General features: G+C 34.7%; 1 protein-coding gene across 4 annotated transcripts; it reads right to left on the bottom strand.

Moving 5' to 3' along the window:
- Nucleotides 1-5,863: 5,863 nt before the first annotated feature.
- LOC131044537 (uncharacterized) lies at nt 5,864-6,849 on the bottom strand. Of its 4 annotated transcripts, none has more exons than XM_057977886.2 (3): nt 6,645-6,849; nt 6,424-6,533; nt 5,864-6,294 (listed from the first exon to the last, which is right to left on the bottom strand). In XM_057977886.2, the coding sequence occupies exons 2-3, from the start codon at nt 6,495-6,497 to the stop codon at nt 6,018-6,020; spliced, it is 351 nt and encodes a 116-aa protein (XP_057833869.2). In that variant the 5' UTR covers nt 6,498-6,533; nt 6,645-6,849; the 3' UTR covers nt 5,864-6,017. The 4 variants fall into 4 exon arrangements, with proteins under 4 accessions (XP_057833869.2, XP_057833870.2, XP_057833871.2 ...); XM_057977887.2 differs by having other exon boundaries at nt 6,424-6,587; nt 6,677-6,849; XM_057977888.2 differs by having other exon boundaries at nt 6,677-6,849.
- Between the last annotated feature and the right edge of the window lie 10,968 nt (nt 6,850-17,817).

Here is a 17,817-nt window from a genome sequence, read left to right as displayed (position 1 = left end):
TTGTAGATCACATGGTAGCATTGCATATTCAGGTTAAATAACATTTGGAAGACATGAACAACAAAAATAAGGGGAAGGCAGATGAGAAAAGGAGACATAAGGAATTTGAAGTTGGCGATGAAGTGATGGTGTATTTGAAAAAAGAGAGATTCGCGGCTGGAAATTATAATAAGTTGCAAATGAATAAGTTTGGACACTGTAAGATTCTAAGGAAGTTCAGTTCTGGAAATGCATATGAAGTGGAGCTACTAGATAGTCAAATTATTTCACCTATATTCAACATTGCAGATATTCATGAGTACCATGAACCAGAATTCAGTGATTGGGCATAGTACCCAAAACAGTTAGTATAAGGAATATCTTATGAAGTGGAAGGACAAACCAGTTGAAGATTCATCTTGGATTTCTCAGGGAGAGGTATATCACCTTGGTTTCCCTATGACCCTAACAAAGTGAGAGGATCACTTTTTCATTAACTTCGGATGTCTAATGCAGAAGCATCCCTGGTTCACATCAATTTTGCATCAACCAAAAACATTTTCCTTTTTGTTTTGTTTTCTATTTGCAGTTTCAGTTTTCCTTTCTGTGTGTCCCGGTTTTGGCTCACCAGATCCTGTGGAGTTGGATTCTACTTGAAGACTTGATAATCTCTCTTTCTTTAAAAAGATTTTAAGTATGTGCAACATTGTTCAAATATTGAAAACCCTTCGTTGAAACAACAAAACATCATAAATCAATTAATTTATTAAACAAAAGACCAAGACCTTATAATAACAATCATAAGTGAAACATTTTTTTGTTTTGGGATTTGATTCCTTTTAGTATAGGTGTGAGATTATTTTGGATTATCATCTAATTTGAGAAGTACTAAAAAACCCATCAAGAGAAAATATGTTATCAACATAGAAATCAAAACTAATAGCATGATAACACACCACTTCTGCACCTTATATTGGTTTAGGTAACTACTTGCATTTGTGTCTAATAGGATTGGACTATGGATGCTGATTATATTAATGATTAAAATAAATCAAATAAGATAATCAAACTAACATGATGTGCACATATGTGTAGAGCTAAGTACAAGAAAGCCTTGTTAAATGGTCATAACTGTTGATACCCAAAATCGACTTGCACCAATTTTTAAAGGATAGTGTTGGCAATTTTTGTGCCAACCTTAGCAGAGCTCAAATCCAAGATTTCAGCGTGATTAACATTTCATGTTAGTCAATACGGATAACATGTCGTGTTATCGATCTCAGCAGAGTTAGCTGCTTCTTCATAATTTTTGCAGAGAGTCATATAACACGTGGGTTATATGATGTGTCAATAACATGAGTGTTATTGACCCCATGCCTAATATGATATATCAATAAATCATGTCAATAATATGTCATGTTATTGATCGGGTCATTTAATTGCCCGCCTCAATTTGCAGCGTGTTATTTGGCACCGAGGTGGGCCCCAGTCGGCTAAGTATTTGGCAAGGTTTTGATCCCACGGGATAAGGTCCCGTAGGATAAGAAAACAAAGATAAATCTTGGGTCGCTTATCCCATAGAGATAAATGGAGACAATTGAGACCACACAAGATAAGTGAAGTAACAAAGAAAATTCCAAAATTGGGGCCTCCAGTTCTTTTATTGAGTTGACCGGGTCATCCGGTCAACTCACTTAGGTTCAATTGGCTAGAGGGGCTCCTGGTCGTCAGCAGGTCAGTTTCCCCTTTCCTCTTGCTAGTCGCAGGATTCTCAAACACGCCAAGGATGTTGCGAGATAAGCTTGTCAGGGGCAAAGCTAGGCTTTCCCCTTATCTTGCAAGGTTGGAAAGGCATCAACAACATCGTCACGGGATAAGAGTTTATCAAAGAGACAATGTGTTTTCTCTTATCCCGCGGGGTCGAGGGGGACACAATGATATGCCGTGGGATAAGAAAATGATGAAGACAAACAAAGAACGCTTTTTCCGTGAAGTAAAGCCAAATCATCAAAGATGTCGCAGGATAAGAAATAATGAAGACAAACGAAGAACGCTTATCCCATGAGGTTAAATAGAAAGTGAAGAAAGGCCACGGGATAAGCAAAGCGAGGCAGAAACAATGAAGATTCTTATCCCGCGAGGTAAAATTAGACCCATTGTGATGCGGTAGGATAAGTACTTAGTGCATTCGATGGTCAACACAACCATGAGGCATGGACTCGGGGTGCCACGTTGGACATCTGTGACCGTTGGATCTTCATAAAGGCCCAATCCGACGGCCATGTTTTAATCTTCTTTTGGGCCTACCGGGTGCCTAGGTGAAGAGATCTCGCACGTCCATCTTCACGTGAATTTCTCAAATTGACGTTGGACATTTGAATTCATAGTGACCGTTGGGTTTTGATTGTTTTGTGCAGGGTAGTTGTCGACTTGATGGTCGAGATCTTTTTTTGCTCAGTCGGCGGCCGATCTTGGACCCGATCTCATGCCAACCACCTGATTTGCTCGCCATAACTCCAGAGGTGACCCTTGTAGGCTATTTTCAGATGCCATCATGTCATCTTCAATTTTGAATAGAGACTTTGTCCCTGCAAGTGTTCTCGACTATGCTTGTTGACAGGGATTACTTCGCCGAGGGTTTTTTTCACGCTTCCAGAGACAGAGCACCAGCTTGCAGAGCTGACACAACATGCCATCAAATCTGTCAATTTGATCTCTTCTCCTCCTCTTTGATTTTTGTAACCTAACCCGGGTAGGGTTAGGGTTTTCTCAATTGTAACAATCTAGAGTTATGCCTGAACTATAAAGGCAATTTTTTAAATTTTCTCAGGATCTTCTCCTTCTTTTCTTCTATAGAAAGCTTATGTCTCTCTGCACTTGTAAAAAATGTTTTTCATCCTCATTAATGAAATTCACTTGTTTGTCTGATTTTAGTTCTTACAACTTGTGTAATATCATACCTCTTTGTATGAATGTTTTCTTGTTTGTTTTCCTTTGTTGTAACTGTTTGAGTTGATCCCCTATGTGAATGTTGACTATGAACTAAGCCCAATTCCTCTCCTCATCTCACAGATCTCGACCTTCACTTGCACTTAGGTGGCTAATTAGGGTAGAAATTTGTACATATCTTAGGTGGTTTCATTTGTGTTATGTGCAGTCATAGGCAGGGGAGATCATCATTTCAGTCTAGGTGCAAGTCTTATTTCCCTTCTTGCATACAACCCTTCTCTCTCTCTCTCTATCTCTCTCCCTTTTCCCCTTCAGAGCATAGATTAGATTTTCATGTGTTGGGTTGGCCCAACACTTTGCATCAGATTGAATAGGAAGTCGGCCTTCTTTGGAGACTCAAACTCACATTTAACAAGGTCCCACACTTGAGAGGTTGTTTCCATGTTTCACAAGGTTGATGACCAAGGTTTCTTGGGTCATCAAGGGTGCAAACTTTTGTGACAACACATAATTCAGGAAGTTCACAGGTGTGGGACCAGATGCGACCTGTGAAACAACCTCTAGGATTTTATAAGTTGATTCTTCATTTTAAAGAGAGATATGGAAAAGGAGAAGGTAAACCAACACCCAAACCAATGGTTTTCGAAGGAATGCAAATCTCAATCAATGTAGAGCTTTTTTAAGAGGACTTGGGGTACTTTGTAATTAATAGTTCTACTAGGGAAACTTATTTTGCGGATTACGCATAATATGCCATAGACTCTTCATTATTGGGTAGAGAACAAAATAAATGAAGTAACTCGAACATAAGTCATGATATTCAAATCCTCCCCTAGGAAGCACTCATAAAGGCCAAACAAAATTGATAACCCCACTACCCTGAAAAGATAAATCCCTTCACATCATGGGAAACAAATACCGTTTGAAATCAATTTTCATAAAAATGAAAGAGTGAATATGCATGATCCATATTTCATGAACAAAAGAGAAAAAAAATAAGACATTCATATAGAAAAACAAGCATGCCTTTGTTAATGGCACATAGTGTCATTCATAATGACAAAAAGGTGACAAAGGCACATTCTGTCAAATTAAAAGTGAAGCTAAGGCCCTAATGCAAATCACAATTCATGCGAGAAAATAAATGGGGGGAAGCTTTTTATTCATCTTCTAAAGCCATTACATCCATAGAAGTTATTTAAGCCATTTCTTTTGAGAATCTGAGAGGTTCAGTCTTAGAGTCTTCAAAAATTTAGATTTTTTTTTTCTCACCACCTTACGGCCTTTTATAATCTCCCATGAAGAGCATTGCTGCTCAACATGAAAACTTTGCAGGGATAAGGTCCGGATGGCGCCATCAACTGCTCCTATGCTAGTAAATTTTGGACCATAGATAATACTTGATCTTCGATATGGGAAACATCTGTTCTTTGGTTATAATTGAGGGGCCATCTACCTTCGTTATTTCTACGATCTTCTTGATTTCAAAGCACCTTTAAAGATTTTCAGGTTCATGCATGCGCATATTTTACTGAGTTGTTTTCGTCATTCATTCTGTAGATTTTGCCATCACACCAAAAGCACATACTGTTGGTTGAGAGGGATCTCATCGTGGATATAGTCGCTACGCCAACACCCTCCCACATGATAGAGCCAGATACAACAACGTACCATGTAGGATTCATACCTACTACGTACCACGTCGATAAGCCAAACTTATGCGGATGAAGGTTCTAGGGCTCGAGGGACTTGAACCAATAACCTGGCTCTGATACCATGTAGATTTTGCCATCACACCAAAAGAACGTACTGTTGGTTGAGAGGGATCTCATCGTGGATATAATCGCTACACCAACACATTCTCCATGACCATTGTAATCCTAACGGTCAAGGATCATTACTCGTTGAGGTGGAGATATGGTCAATAGACGTGGGGAGTCTGTGAGTTCCCTGTAATCCTTTTGGCCCTTTTATTGAAGCTTCCCCACAGATGGGACACGTGGAAAACAAGCGGGGACTCTCAGAAGAAGACTCGTAGCATAACTTGAACTCCTCATAGATGCGGCATGTGGCGAACAGGCGGGGACTCAGTCGAAGCGAGTCCGAACTATAAATGAAAATAACCATCTGCTCAAAGTTGATGTGGCCCATCCTATCTGAAGAGGGAAAGGATGTTGCTTGTTTGCAAATGAGAAAGAGGTCAGAAGACTGACTGCTATAGAGAAATCTAAACTAACTATGCACAAAAATATGTCATTTGTAGCTACATCGATACATGAGAAGATCACCTCAAAACTATGGACAAAATTAAATGGAATAGTGCATTGAAGATGCATTTTTCCCCATTACACCTTCATATCATCTTTTATTTTCATTACAAAGTACTCTTTTCACTTAAGAGATATTCTAATTGGAACGATAGTATTCTTTACAAAAGTAATGACTAAGTACATGAGATGTACTCTAAGAAATCTCACTACTTTTAAAAAAGAGGAGAATATATTCTTAACATTTGTTCCTAAATGCAATTCATTTAAGTTCTTTGTGTTGATCCTTTCCTCCTTTCTCACCTTAGGAAAAAATAGATTAATAGATTTGAGTGAAATTAGTTTCACTCAAATTGAATCGAGAAAGTAATTTCACTCTATTCTATGGATTGTGGAAATCTCTTAGCATAGATTAATAGATTTTACATAAAGAGTATTTACAAAAAATAAAATTCAAGAGAGAGTAATTTTATTTTGAAAAGTTATTAGGTTTATCTACATACAAAAGAAGTTTAGATAACTCAACCTTAAAAAACCATAGCCTAATCATATAAAATAAAAATTTAAAACTACAATAACAACCTAAATAGTCAAAACGCATAACCCAAAAACTATTCATATAGCAATAAAAATTGTAAAATGCTTTCTATCTAGTTAAACATGATCTTAAGAAGGTGTCTTCTCAATGTAAGCCTCATAAGGTTGAGGCCAATATGTATTTATATCTTGAATACTATCATCCTTTTCGACATCATCAATCTATTGGCACTATCTTTTATGATTAAAGAAATACAAATGTTTTGAATCTACTCAAACCCACGTTCAATTATCTAAATGATCATAAGGTGTCTTCTCAACATAAGCCTCATAGGATCGAAGCCAATATGTGTTTACATCTTGAACACTATCATCCTTTTCAACATCATCTATCCACTTACGCTGTCCCTTTGGATAAAAAATACCAGTTTTAGGGTGTGGAACCCACCATGATGCTCCTCCACCTCCACCTTCCACACCTCTCCCTTTCTCCTTCCCTTTCTCCTTCTCTATATAATTGTCTGGAGTAGAAACGCTCTTGTTAACATCCACACAAGCCCATCTATATCAGCATTCAACAAATAAACATCATCATATCCACAAAAAAATAACTCTTAAAATCAATTATCTCAGCTTGTTTAACCCTAAAAAAGAAGAAAAAAGACAACACAAGAGTATACTGATTCACAACCTTTGAGTTGAGAAACTGCAAGCAGAGCTCTTCCTAGAGCGTACATTCCTGATCATATGGCCAATTCCCTCCATCTCCTAGAGTGTAACTTCTTATCAAACCTTCTCCTTCTGTGGATGAAACGAAGAACACGTAGCTATTTATTGAGCCCAGAATTATTGAACCTGACGTTATAAACAGAATCCTGTGTCATATGTGACGCAACAATCAAATAATCTTACTATAAATATCAATACAGTTCAACTGCATTCACCATAATTGTGGATTCCTTGTACGTAGAGTTTTTTAGTGGAGATGAAATGGGTAATAACAGAATTGCATGATTGATCTCAGGCTTAATAGTACTGATATAGATAAAGGAAAATGAGGGGTCTGTGATTGGAATAAGATATCAGAGCGCGTTTGGTTTTGATTGAGGAGGACTTATTCGAGTCAGAGCGCGTAAGCTAAGCTATAATAATGATAAAAAAGATGGGAATCACTTCTTTTCTTTGTTCAAATGGTATTTGGAATCGCTTTTGATAGTGGAGTGTAGACCAGGCTTAAGCTGCCCCGAAATATGCCATGAAATACGTGGAGAATGGACAACACAAGCTTACCACTTTATCATTTTTATAGAGAGGGCACACTGATGGTTTTTTAGGCTTTCAAGACACTTTAAGGGACAATGGAGGGTACAGTGATGATTTTTTTAAGGTTTTCAAGATATTTTAAGGGACAATGGATTTAGTCATTTTAGTTTTCTTTATGATTTATGGTTGGTCTCATTATAGAATTTGATGATGTGTTTATTTGGTTTTCGTGTCTTTTTAAACAAATCTTATAAAGAAATGACCGACAATTGATTAGTCAATCTAGTTTTCTTTATGGTTGATGGTTCGTCTCATTATTGACGATGATGTGTTTTTTTGTTTTTTCTATCTTTTTTGAACAAATCTTATAAAGAAATGGTCATGTTAAAGTATTTACGTAATTGATTTCAATGTTAGTGTGCAAATCTTATAAAGAAATGGTTTGTGGTCGTGTTCAAGTATATGCATAATTGATTTGAACATTAGTGTAAATTTGACACTTTAAAATAAAGTGTTTTATTGACTCAATTATTTTTTCCGTGCAAAAAAAAATATACCCTTTATTCTCATTCTTCTTTTGACCTCTATCTACATATTTCATATTGAAGAGGATGTGAATCTTTAATTAGGTTATTTCTATCAATGGAGTTACTCTTACTCTTTTCTACATGGGCGAAGTCTAATAACATGGATGAGTTACTCTTACTTTATCTTTTTTATAGAGTACACTAGATGGTTTTTGAGGTTTCTCAAACACTTCAAGGGACAATTGATTTAGTCATTTTGGTTTCTTTATTGTTGGTTACACTATTTATTTTGATGATGTTTACTAAAGTATTTTATTGATTCAATTATTCTTTTTGTGTAAAAAATGGATACTTTTTATTTTCATTAAAGTATCTACATAATTGATTTGAATGTTAATGTTAACTTGATACTTTAAAATAAAGTGTTTTATTGACTTGATTATTTTTATTGTGTGAAAAATAGATACCTTTTATTCTCATTCTTATTTTGACCTCTTTTATCTACCTAATTTGTATTGAAGAGGATGTGATTTTATTAGTTAAGTTATTTGTATCAGTTGAGTTACTCTTACTCCTATCTACATAGATGAAACCTAATAACATTTTTTTACTATAACTAATAACTAAACATTCAATTATGCTAGATCTTGTTAGAGACACCTTCACTCTAAAGGTGGAGAAGTGGGCTCTACATTTCCATCATGATTAGTTGCGTCAAAGAAATCTTCAAATATTATATTTTCTTTTAAGTATCACTAATAATTAAGCATTCAATTAAGCTAGATCATGTTAGAGACGTACTTTAAAGGTGGAGAAGTGGGTTCTACATTTCCATCATGATTTGTTGGGTCACAAAAGCGGTTCTACATTTTTCTATCTTTTTTGAACAAATCATATAAAGAAATGGTCAATGCTTTAAGTAGATCATATTAAATTAATTTGAATGTTAGTGTAAATTTGACACTTTAAAATGAAATGTTTTATTGATTCAATTATTCTTTTTGTATAAAAAAGGATACCTTTTATTTTTCATTAAATTATCTATATAATTGATTTGAATGTTAGTGTAAACTTGATACTTTAAAATAAAATATTTAATTGACTCAAAAAAAAAATTGTACAAAAAAATGGATACACTTTATTCTCATTCTTCTTCTGACTTCTTTTATCTACCTATTTGATATCGAAGAGCGCCTGAATCTTTAATTAGGTTATTTCTATATACTTCAAGTTACTCCTTTTCTACATGGATGAAATCTAATAACATTTTTTTTTACTATAAATAGGATTTAAACATTCAATTGAGCTAGGGTTCTATATTTCCATCATGATTAGTTGGCTCAAACAACTATTCTAATATTTTTATTATTATAAAGTGTCGGGTAAATTTTTTAATGTGACCAATGATGTTGGCATGAAATGCCCATTGGCACCATGTGAAACACTTTGATCTAGAGCTATAAATTTGTGACATCACAAACATGGGACCTCATTCCCAATTAATAGAGGTAAGGTTCAAATCTAAGAGCATATTGGGGTTTGAACCTTGGTAGTCACAACAATAACAACACCACTTAACCAACACTCTATGGGAAGAACCTCATTTTTAAATTATTTTAAAGAAGATTTAGCAACTCTAATTTTGAAAGGACTTCCTCTATAACTCTCCCCACCTCAATAAATTTATGTCGTCTGGAGGATTTTTGAAGAGTATGATATTTTAGATTAAGAAATTGCATTCTAGCACAAGAGTGCATGGGTGAAATAGTAATTAACACCACCCAAACATATTTTTTTAGTTTGTCTCTTAAATTTTGGTTTATTTGGTTTTAGTTTTCGCATCACTCTATCTTTGCTAATTTCAACTTGACTCACTCTATGTCATTAGTGCTAGACATTTTAAATTGATGGATTTTCAAATTCAATTGTATAGATGTATATGTATGCAAGATATGAAAGTATAAACATGGACCATGAGTTGTTTGAAAATACCTCAGTAAAAATACAGTCTCATTGAATGCATTAATTGAAAGATATGTTCAAAATGAAAACATTAGAAACTTCTAAATAAGAGTAATGATATGTAGTGTAAAGACATCAATGTGGAAAGGAAATACAAGGTTGCGGACAAAGAAACTTAAAACTAAAATGACACCCGTCAATTGGTCATTATTTGTCAAATTGAAATGAAAGGGAAAAGAAAACTAAAAATATCTTCATGTTGAATGTTCAAAAAAGAAACTAGAAGCTAATGAGTCAAGGAAGAAGAATGTGAATCCAAGATAGGGAAAATTTTAAAAAGTATGATAGGAGGAATAGACCATTAAGAGAAAGGTAAGCTCATGTTGTAACAAATGATATTGCATATAGAGAGGAGAAGGCACCCCTTTGTAAGAAAATACCAAGGAGGAAGTGCATGGAAAAAAGGAATACAGGGGGTAGAGTCACAAAGAGTAAGTGTGAAAGAAAAGGTTGAAGTTAGCAAGGAGATAAAATAATGAAGGGTTAGACCAATGTAGAAAAGAACATTCATACAGTTGTGTGCATAAAGAGAGGGGGCATGAGCAAGAGAGGGATCTTTTTGCTGCATATAGAGGAAACCATGAAGTGGGATTAAATGGATAAGGAAAAAATGAAAGGCTGTTTGCAAAGAAACCAAAATAAAATCATAGTGAATGCGTAGATATATAACCAATGTGGAAATCAAGGAAAATATACATGGAAAGGGAACAAACAATGTGAAGCATATATAGTTTGGGCACCAAACTTCAAAGAAACTAAATGAAAAGAGTAGAAATTGATCATGTAATTGTAAATTTTAGGGAAATGATATAATGAAATTTGAAAATTTCTTCATCCTCTTAGTTATATGTTGAGAATAAAAAATTTAATGCTATAAATTCCTTAAGTCGAGAAAGATTCAGGGTGTTATCTTGCATCAATTGATATCAGAGTAGTTAGTCTTGAGAGTGTAAATGCTACAAAGGACCTATGGGAAGCATGAAGCAATTATGAAGAATCTTGTGTGGACTAATGCAAGTGAGAGAGATGTCCTGAGCAGTGAGAACTTGAAGCCATTGATTGAAAGGGTGATAGAGATGTTTCCTCAAAGAGGAATGCCCAGAATAGAGGAGGTGTTGGCATAATTTCAAGAGATGATAAGAAATGATATCAAAGATGAAATAAGAAATGAGGTGAAATTAGCTATAAAAAATGAAAGAAATTAAATATTGCGATTAAAGAAGAAAGTGAAGTGGAAGAACACGAAAGAGAAGAAGAACAACTAGAGGAAGCTAAAGAAGACATATTTTTTAGGGGTAATATGAGAATAGTGAAGACAAAAAAATGGATATATAAAGTTTTTTTGGAACATTAAATATAGATGAGTTAAGTAATTGGATAGGATAGCTAGAAGAATATTTTGAAATAGAGGAAATCAGAGAGATAGAGAGGGTAAAGCTAGCCCAAACAATATTTATGGAGGATGTTGTATTATTGTAGAAAGAGTTGCAGAGATAACTAATAATGAATGGAGACTCAAAATAACAAGATAGAATCAAATGATAACCAAGTTGAACATTAAATTCGTTCGTAGAGATTATGAAATAGAGTTACGCAAGAAATTACAAAATTTGAAATAGAAAGATATGAGTGTAAAAGAATACATGGAGGATTTCTACAAGCTAGAAATTCAATTGGGAAGGCATGAAATTGATAGGGAAAAGGTAGCTAGGTATGTGAATGCCCTGTGATTCAATATTCAAGATGAAATGAATATTGTATATGATTAAATTTGTCATTGCTTAACTAGAAATAAAGGATAATCACGAATCCCTATCTAATTAAATAATTCTAACAAATATCAATGAAATAATGCAAACAAGACAATAGGGTTTATAAAATTCAATCAAAACTCCCTATTCCATGACTGCATATGGCTTCCATTGTTCCTCTCTTCTTTGTGGTATGATGTCTCTCAGATATTGTGTTAGCAACCTGCAAATGACACAAAGATTAAAAGTTTGTGATTGTTGAAAATGGAGATTGAATGCTCAATTTATATATTATTGGAGAGGATTGATTGAGAGGTGGAATAGATTGATCAAGAGGTGGAACTCAGGTGAGCTTACATGCTGATTGATAGTTGAACTGCTGATTTGGAGGTGGAACTCAATAGATTGAATAGATTAATGAGTTAATTGATTGAGAAAAAAGCTGATTGAAAGATAGAAGAAGAATGATTGGAGGATTATTGATTGATGACAAAGAAATCTTTATTTAGAAAAATCTAATTGGAAGATATAAATAGAATGATTGGAGAGAATTAAAGAAATGATATGAGACTGAAAGTTGATATGAAGCTGGTGTCGATATGAAACTAATATGAAATTGATGTTGAGATTCGATATGATGCCCCAAATATGAAGAATTGATTTGATATGAAGTTGGTGTCGATATGAAACTGATATGAAATTGATATGGAGATTCAATATGATAATGCCCTCTCAGGAGATCGTTCGTGCACTAAAGGCATGAATGATCTCTCGAAAGAAGAAGAAAGCTATTTGAAAGATAGAAGAGTGGATAGTTGATGATATGCATGGGTTTGACAAGATTGATTAGATTTATTGGATTGATAAGATTGATTTGATTGAGATTAAGTCTAGTTTCAGGAATGACACCTTCTGTATAAGACAAAGATGATCAAAACGTCTGGTTTCAGGAACGATATATCTTGTATAAGACATGATCAAAAAGTTTGGTTTCAGGAAAGATACATCCTGTATAAGACATGATAGAATGGATCAGATGAAATGGATTGATAGAATTGATAAGATTGAGATCAACTCTGGTTTTAGGAATGACACCTCCTGTATAAGACAAAGATGATCAAAACGTCTAGTTTCAGGAATGATATATCCTGTATAAGACTTGATCAAAATGTCTGGGTTTAGGAAAGATACATACTATATAAGACATGATAGATGAGAGTTGGATGAATGATGAGGATATGAAAGTGAAGAAATATTCCATGATGTTGCGATAGATATGCATGTGAGGGATGTAATGATGAATGTGACTAGATGATGATGTGAGATGTATGATGTGAGATGTATGATGAAAATGATATGAAATGTATCTTAAAAATGATGTGTATGATGTGATGTGAAATTGATAATGTAATCGAATGCAATTGTAAAATGATAATGTGAATGCACCTAAATGCAACATTAACAGGATAATGATGTGTAACATAATGCAAGATTAATATGATAATGATGTGCAACCTAATGAAAGATTGAGATTATAATGATAACGAACTGATACTAATGCATTTTCGTTCCTAGATGTTGCCATCTATTGTGATCAAAGTGCCAGTGCTTCCTTTGTTTTCATCATCAAGCCTTGATTTGTTGAAAGTTGATACAAGCGTCATGGTATAATTGAACCATAATAACCTGAGTATAACTTACATGGATTTTGGTATTGCAAGATGACACAAGTGTCGAGGTATAATTGAACTAAGATGACCTGGGTGTTGCTTGTGTAAAATAGACAAGAGTTAACCTTTGTGCTATACAAATCTGAAATATCTTTAGTGATATGTTACCTGATCACGTCGTAAGACAAATTTGCATGGTAGAAGATTTCACTCCCAAACAGTAGACAAAGAAAACATCACATTCCTTCCTTGCTTCTCTAGTCGTAAGACATCCTTGAGTCACTTAGGAGGTATGATAAGCAAAAAGATCAACAACCATATGTAAGCTCGCATGCTATCTGAAAAGTATTCTTGTCAAAATAAAACATCTTGCAAATAGACCGTTTTGTTTATCACAACTCAATTTAATCCTTGTTGTTTAGCCTCTTTCTTTGTTGTGATCACTTTTGGTTGTCTCAATATTTGATGTTTTACTACGTGTTTTGTTTGATGCCTAAGAAAACCCACAAGGTGAAATGCCCCCAACTAGGTTAGGGCTTTGCCCCTCGTTGTCAAAACTACTTAGATATAGATATTTTTATTGATCACCAAGCCATGGTGGGATATGAGTCAGATAATTGTTCAGATAATCAAGGAAAGTGACTACGCTAAATATGTCCGGGATAATGTTGTGTGTGCAAGTGTTCTACGATGGTTATTGGTTTAGATCAAATGGATAAAATATATGATGCGAGTATTGATAAATAGAGAATTTGTTCTCTCACAAATGGTGCCTATTGCCAGGTTTTCAGCACTTGTTTTTATTGCACTTTTTGATTGTTTTCGATTTATTTTATTTTATTTTTTTTGTATTTTTCTGATTTTTTTTTTTTTTTGTCACAAGGTGCCTGTTTGCCAGGTTTTCACCCTAGTGATAATTTTTGATACTTTTTTTAATTATTTTTGATTGTTTTTGAAAGATGAAACATGTACTACCATCAATTTGATAAAGATAAAGCTAACTAGGACAAAATCCAGTAGTCATATTGATCTATGTCATTGTTTTGATTTGTTCGATGACTAATAAGAATGTCTGGTTTCAAAGAGTGAGTACCTCGTATAAGACCGATCTGTCTGGTTTCAAGTGTTCCTATCCCTGTATAAGACATGTTGATGTTGATGTTGATGTTGATAGATATATTGATTAACATGACTCAATGATTGATAGGAATGTCTGGTTTCAAAGAGTGAGTACCCCGTATAAGACCGATCTGTCTGGTTTCAAGTGTACCTATCCTTGTATAAGACATGTTGATGTTGATAGATTTTGAGTGATGAATTGATTAACAAGACATGTGATCAACTTGATTGCAGACTTTGAGAGTTCTCTTGTTGTTGATTTGATTTGATGGATGGGCCATGTTGTTATGCTTTGATTTTGTCAAATTTTTTTTTTTTTAATAGATTTTGGACATTTTGTGATTTTTGAAGCTTTTTGGATTAGACGAAAGATGTATTTTCTTTTCCCAATGTCTAACAAGGAAAGGAATGTATGAATGAATTTTTGAGGTGAAGATGAATGGGTGAAATATGGAGGTAGCTTATTATGGAACATGAAGGGACACGTCAAGATCTTTTTTGAAATCATGTTTTTATCCTTAGTTTTGATCAAGATCAAGGATGGAAAATGGGATATGGATAGGAGAAATAAGATCACAGATAGTGAGGGATGATGGAAGCAATGAATAGGTAGGATAAGGTGAAGCAAGATCGTAGATAGCACTTGATGAATTTAGATAGGGTAATGGATATTGGAGGAAGGATAATGGGAGATGTGGTATGAAGAATAGAGTGGATGAAACTTTGACCCCAAGTATAGAGGTCTCCATTTGCAAAGAGGTGATATGTAATATTGTCACAACATCGAGCATCACTCGAATAAGTGTTCCTGAACTTTTCAAAGATAGAGACCCAACCCACACTTAGAACCTCCAGAAAATTCAACCGAACATATCTAGTGATTAGGAAGCAAACTCAAAAGGGAAGAAGAACCCCAAACTAGATCAAGGTACTTAGTCATTGATTACCCATGTGTGTGTAACTGGGTTCATTCCAACTCATATGATCATTATAATCTTCAGAATCCAATGTGGCTAGCTACATGAGTTACCCTAACTTCAAAAGCATCCTAGATAGAGCCTCACAGCCAACGAGCGTCCATAGCCCCGATGAGGTCATCGTTGTAATCTCACAAATATGGCTCTATTGCTAGCCAGACATCCATAGCCCCGATGGAGTTATTTTTATGTTTCCATAGCCAAGCATTTTGATATTGCATTTCATTGCATTCTTTTTTTTTTCTTGATATTTCTTTTCTTGATCATAGTTTTGATCTTTTGATATTGTCTTTTTGCTCTTTATTTTTCTTGCATTGGCTTGTAAGTGATAAAACTTACATGGGTCTGATAATTACAGTGGCACTAAAGCAAGATTTTAGATTTTTCACTAGCCATGTCTCTGACTAAGAGATCACAATGATTTAGAGAAATTGATTAAGTGTATGAGATACAATAATCATAAGATGTCGGTACCAAGATATGATAAGTGGTTCTTTTCTGGATTGAGCATGTATCCCAGCAAAAAGAAAATGTTAAAGAGGATCAACCTCAGATTCTGAAGCATTTCATGAATAGATATATAGGAAAATGATTGAACATGATATTCGAGCAAGGGAAAGCATGTGACAAAATGACACAAATGCCTATTTCACATATGATGAGTTTATGCAAAGGATTGAATGAAAGGGATGGAAGGATAGAAAAGAGCTGTTGGATAATAGATAGAATATTTGAAGATTTGTGCGAGGATAGATGGAAATGTATTCAAGATGAGTGTTGGTACACAACTCAAAAAGTGATGGATAAAAATTAAATTTTGGGATATAAGGACCCAAAATAGATAAAGGAAATGATGGATGAACAGTTTTGGAAATATGTTTAGATAGATGGTTGAAAGAAGTTTAAATATGGTACCTTTGTTGATCTTTCTTATGGATTATTTGAGGTGATGGATTGGTGGATGGAGGGAGGTAAGGCCCCAAGATGTATGGAAGGAATGGAGAGTTTGACTTTGAAATGAAAGGACCTAAAATGGATTTGGAGGATGAACAGTTTGACTTTGGAATGAAAGGACTTAAAATGGATTTGGATAATGAAAGGATTCCTTAATCTTTATCTTGACTTGGAGTAGGATCATTTGAGTTTGTGCTTTTCTCTTGATTTTGAATTAGATTAGTGAAGGAGATGGAAGGGATATCATGCTCTTTCTTAGGAGGTGGATGTTGAATGGGACTCTGCTCTTGAGATAAAAGGGGATCATCATGGATGGAATACCAAAATCTTAGGGGATCATCATAAGATTCTTGATAGGTGGGATCTTGATCATATATGGGATTAGATTTGAGAGCCATGATATCTTGATCTTGATTTAGGCTAGGACTCATTTCCTTTGAATAAGCTCTATCTTTTTCAAGTGACAAGGGATGGTCACATGAGTGATCAAAGTTTTAGTTTGGATAGGTTGATGTAGAGAAATTTACTCCTTTTGGTAAGGGACCTAGGACTAGGGTGTCTCTTCTTCAACTTAGTCTTTTGATGAAAACTTCTTCTTCTCAAAATATGGGGAGTGGTCATACAAAATGATCAATTTTAATGTTGGTGGTTGAAAGGAATACTTTGTTTCGAATACTCAAGTTTACTTGTCAAGTAGAGGTTTAGTTTGATTCGCCCCCATGACAAAGTGTGTCAAATGATATGAGTCAAGTTTCACGAAGTAGAAACTTAATTTGACAACTTGAGAACCTAACTTGGTATTTTTTGATAAAATCTGTTGGATGGTGGAACCTTTGATCACTCTTTTTGATACTTCTTAATCTTGTTGGATAAAATCTTACCTTAAGATAGTTGAAGATTTGATACCCCTTTCCAAATATGCTTAGTTGGATTTGGAAATTATTTTCTCTCTAAGGTTGCTCGTTGCTCTTTGTTTTGAATTGATTGTTGTATTGGTTGATTTTCAAGATATTTCAATGTTCATGACAAGAAGACATAGCACACATGAAAATAATGATCATCCCTATGCTAAACATTGAGTGCATGGTTTTGTGAGGATATTTTCAAATCCCCAATATTTTCACTGGATTGATTTACAATAAAGGACACATTAGATAAACACCTTATTCAAAAGTCATCAACAATATCATAGCCCACTAGTCTCGATACTCCATCAGCTCAAACAACCTTTTCACCCCCTAGAGGGCACCTGTTTTTTTCCTTTTGCCATAAATTAACCCAAAGTGAATTGATTCATAATTGGGCAGATATCTTGGGAGATATGTGGTGAGTAATCTTGGGGGCAGATTCTTCCCCACCCTTGTACTATAATATTGTCAATGTATGGCAACTGAATCGATTCAAAGCTTCCAATGCTAAGGTTAAGTAAGGATTTTGTTCGGCGCAACAAATGATAAACTCAATTAAGAGGCTTCCCAACCTTTAGAACAAAGGTTTTTTGCATCACAACAATACAAGGGAAAGGCTATCAAATACACACTTCCATTGGAGGGGATTTTCATCAGCCTCCACATTTGATTATAGTGGGTTGGTAAACTTGGCGATAAAGTCATTACCCACTTGGGTCATACCCTTCTCACTAGCCCCCTCAAGGCTTCGAGAAGGCAGACCCTCTAAAGGTTTTAAATACTTGAAAGTAAATAAAGCATGAAAAGAGTGGGTTTGACTTTTTGGTCACCCAATTAAGGGGAGAGCATATACCTACCACCTAAGACAAATCATACAATGTTCTTTTTAGTCCT

This window comes from Cryptomeria japonica, chromosome 9, assembly GCF_030272615.1.
Source record: "Cryptomeria japonica chromosome 9, Sugi_1.0, whole genome shotgun sequence".
NCBI classification, from domain to species: Eukaryota; Viridiplantae; Streptophyta; class Pinopsida; order Cupressales; family Cupressaceae; genus Cryptomeria; species Cryptomeria japonica.
This window is presented reverse-complemented; position numbering and strand designations above follow the sequence as displayed.

Bases quoted from the DNA above. Each gene is read 5' to 3' on its own strand.
- LOC131044537 (XM_059211238.1), bottom strand. From the start codon at position 6,497: ATGGAGGGAATTGGCCATATGATCAGGAATGTACGCTCTAGGAAGAGC. The intron at 6,295-6,423 runs GTTGTGAATCAG...ATGCTGATATAG, and splicing joins TGCAGTTTCTCAACTCAAAG to ATGGGCTTGTGTGGATGTTA.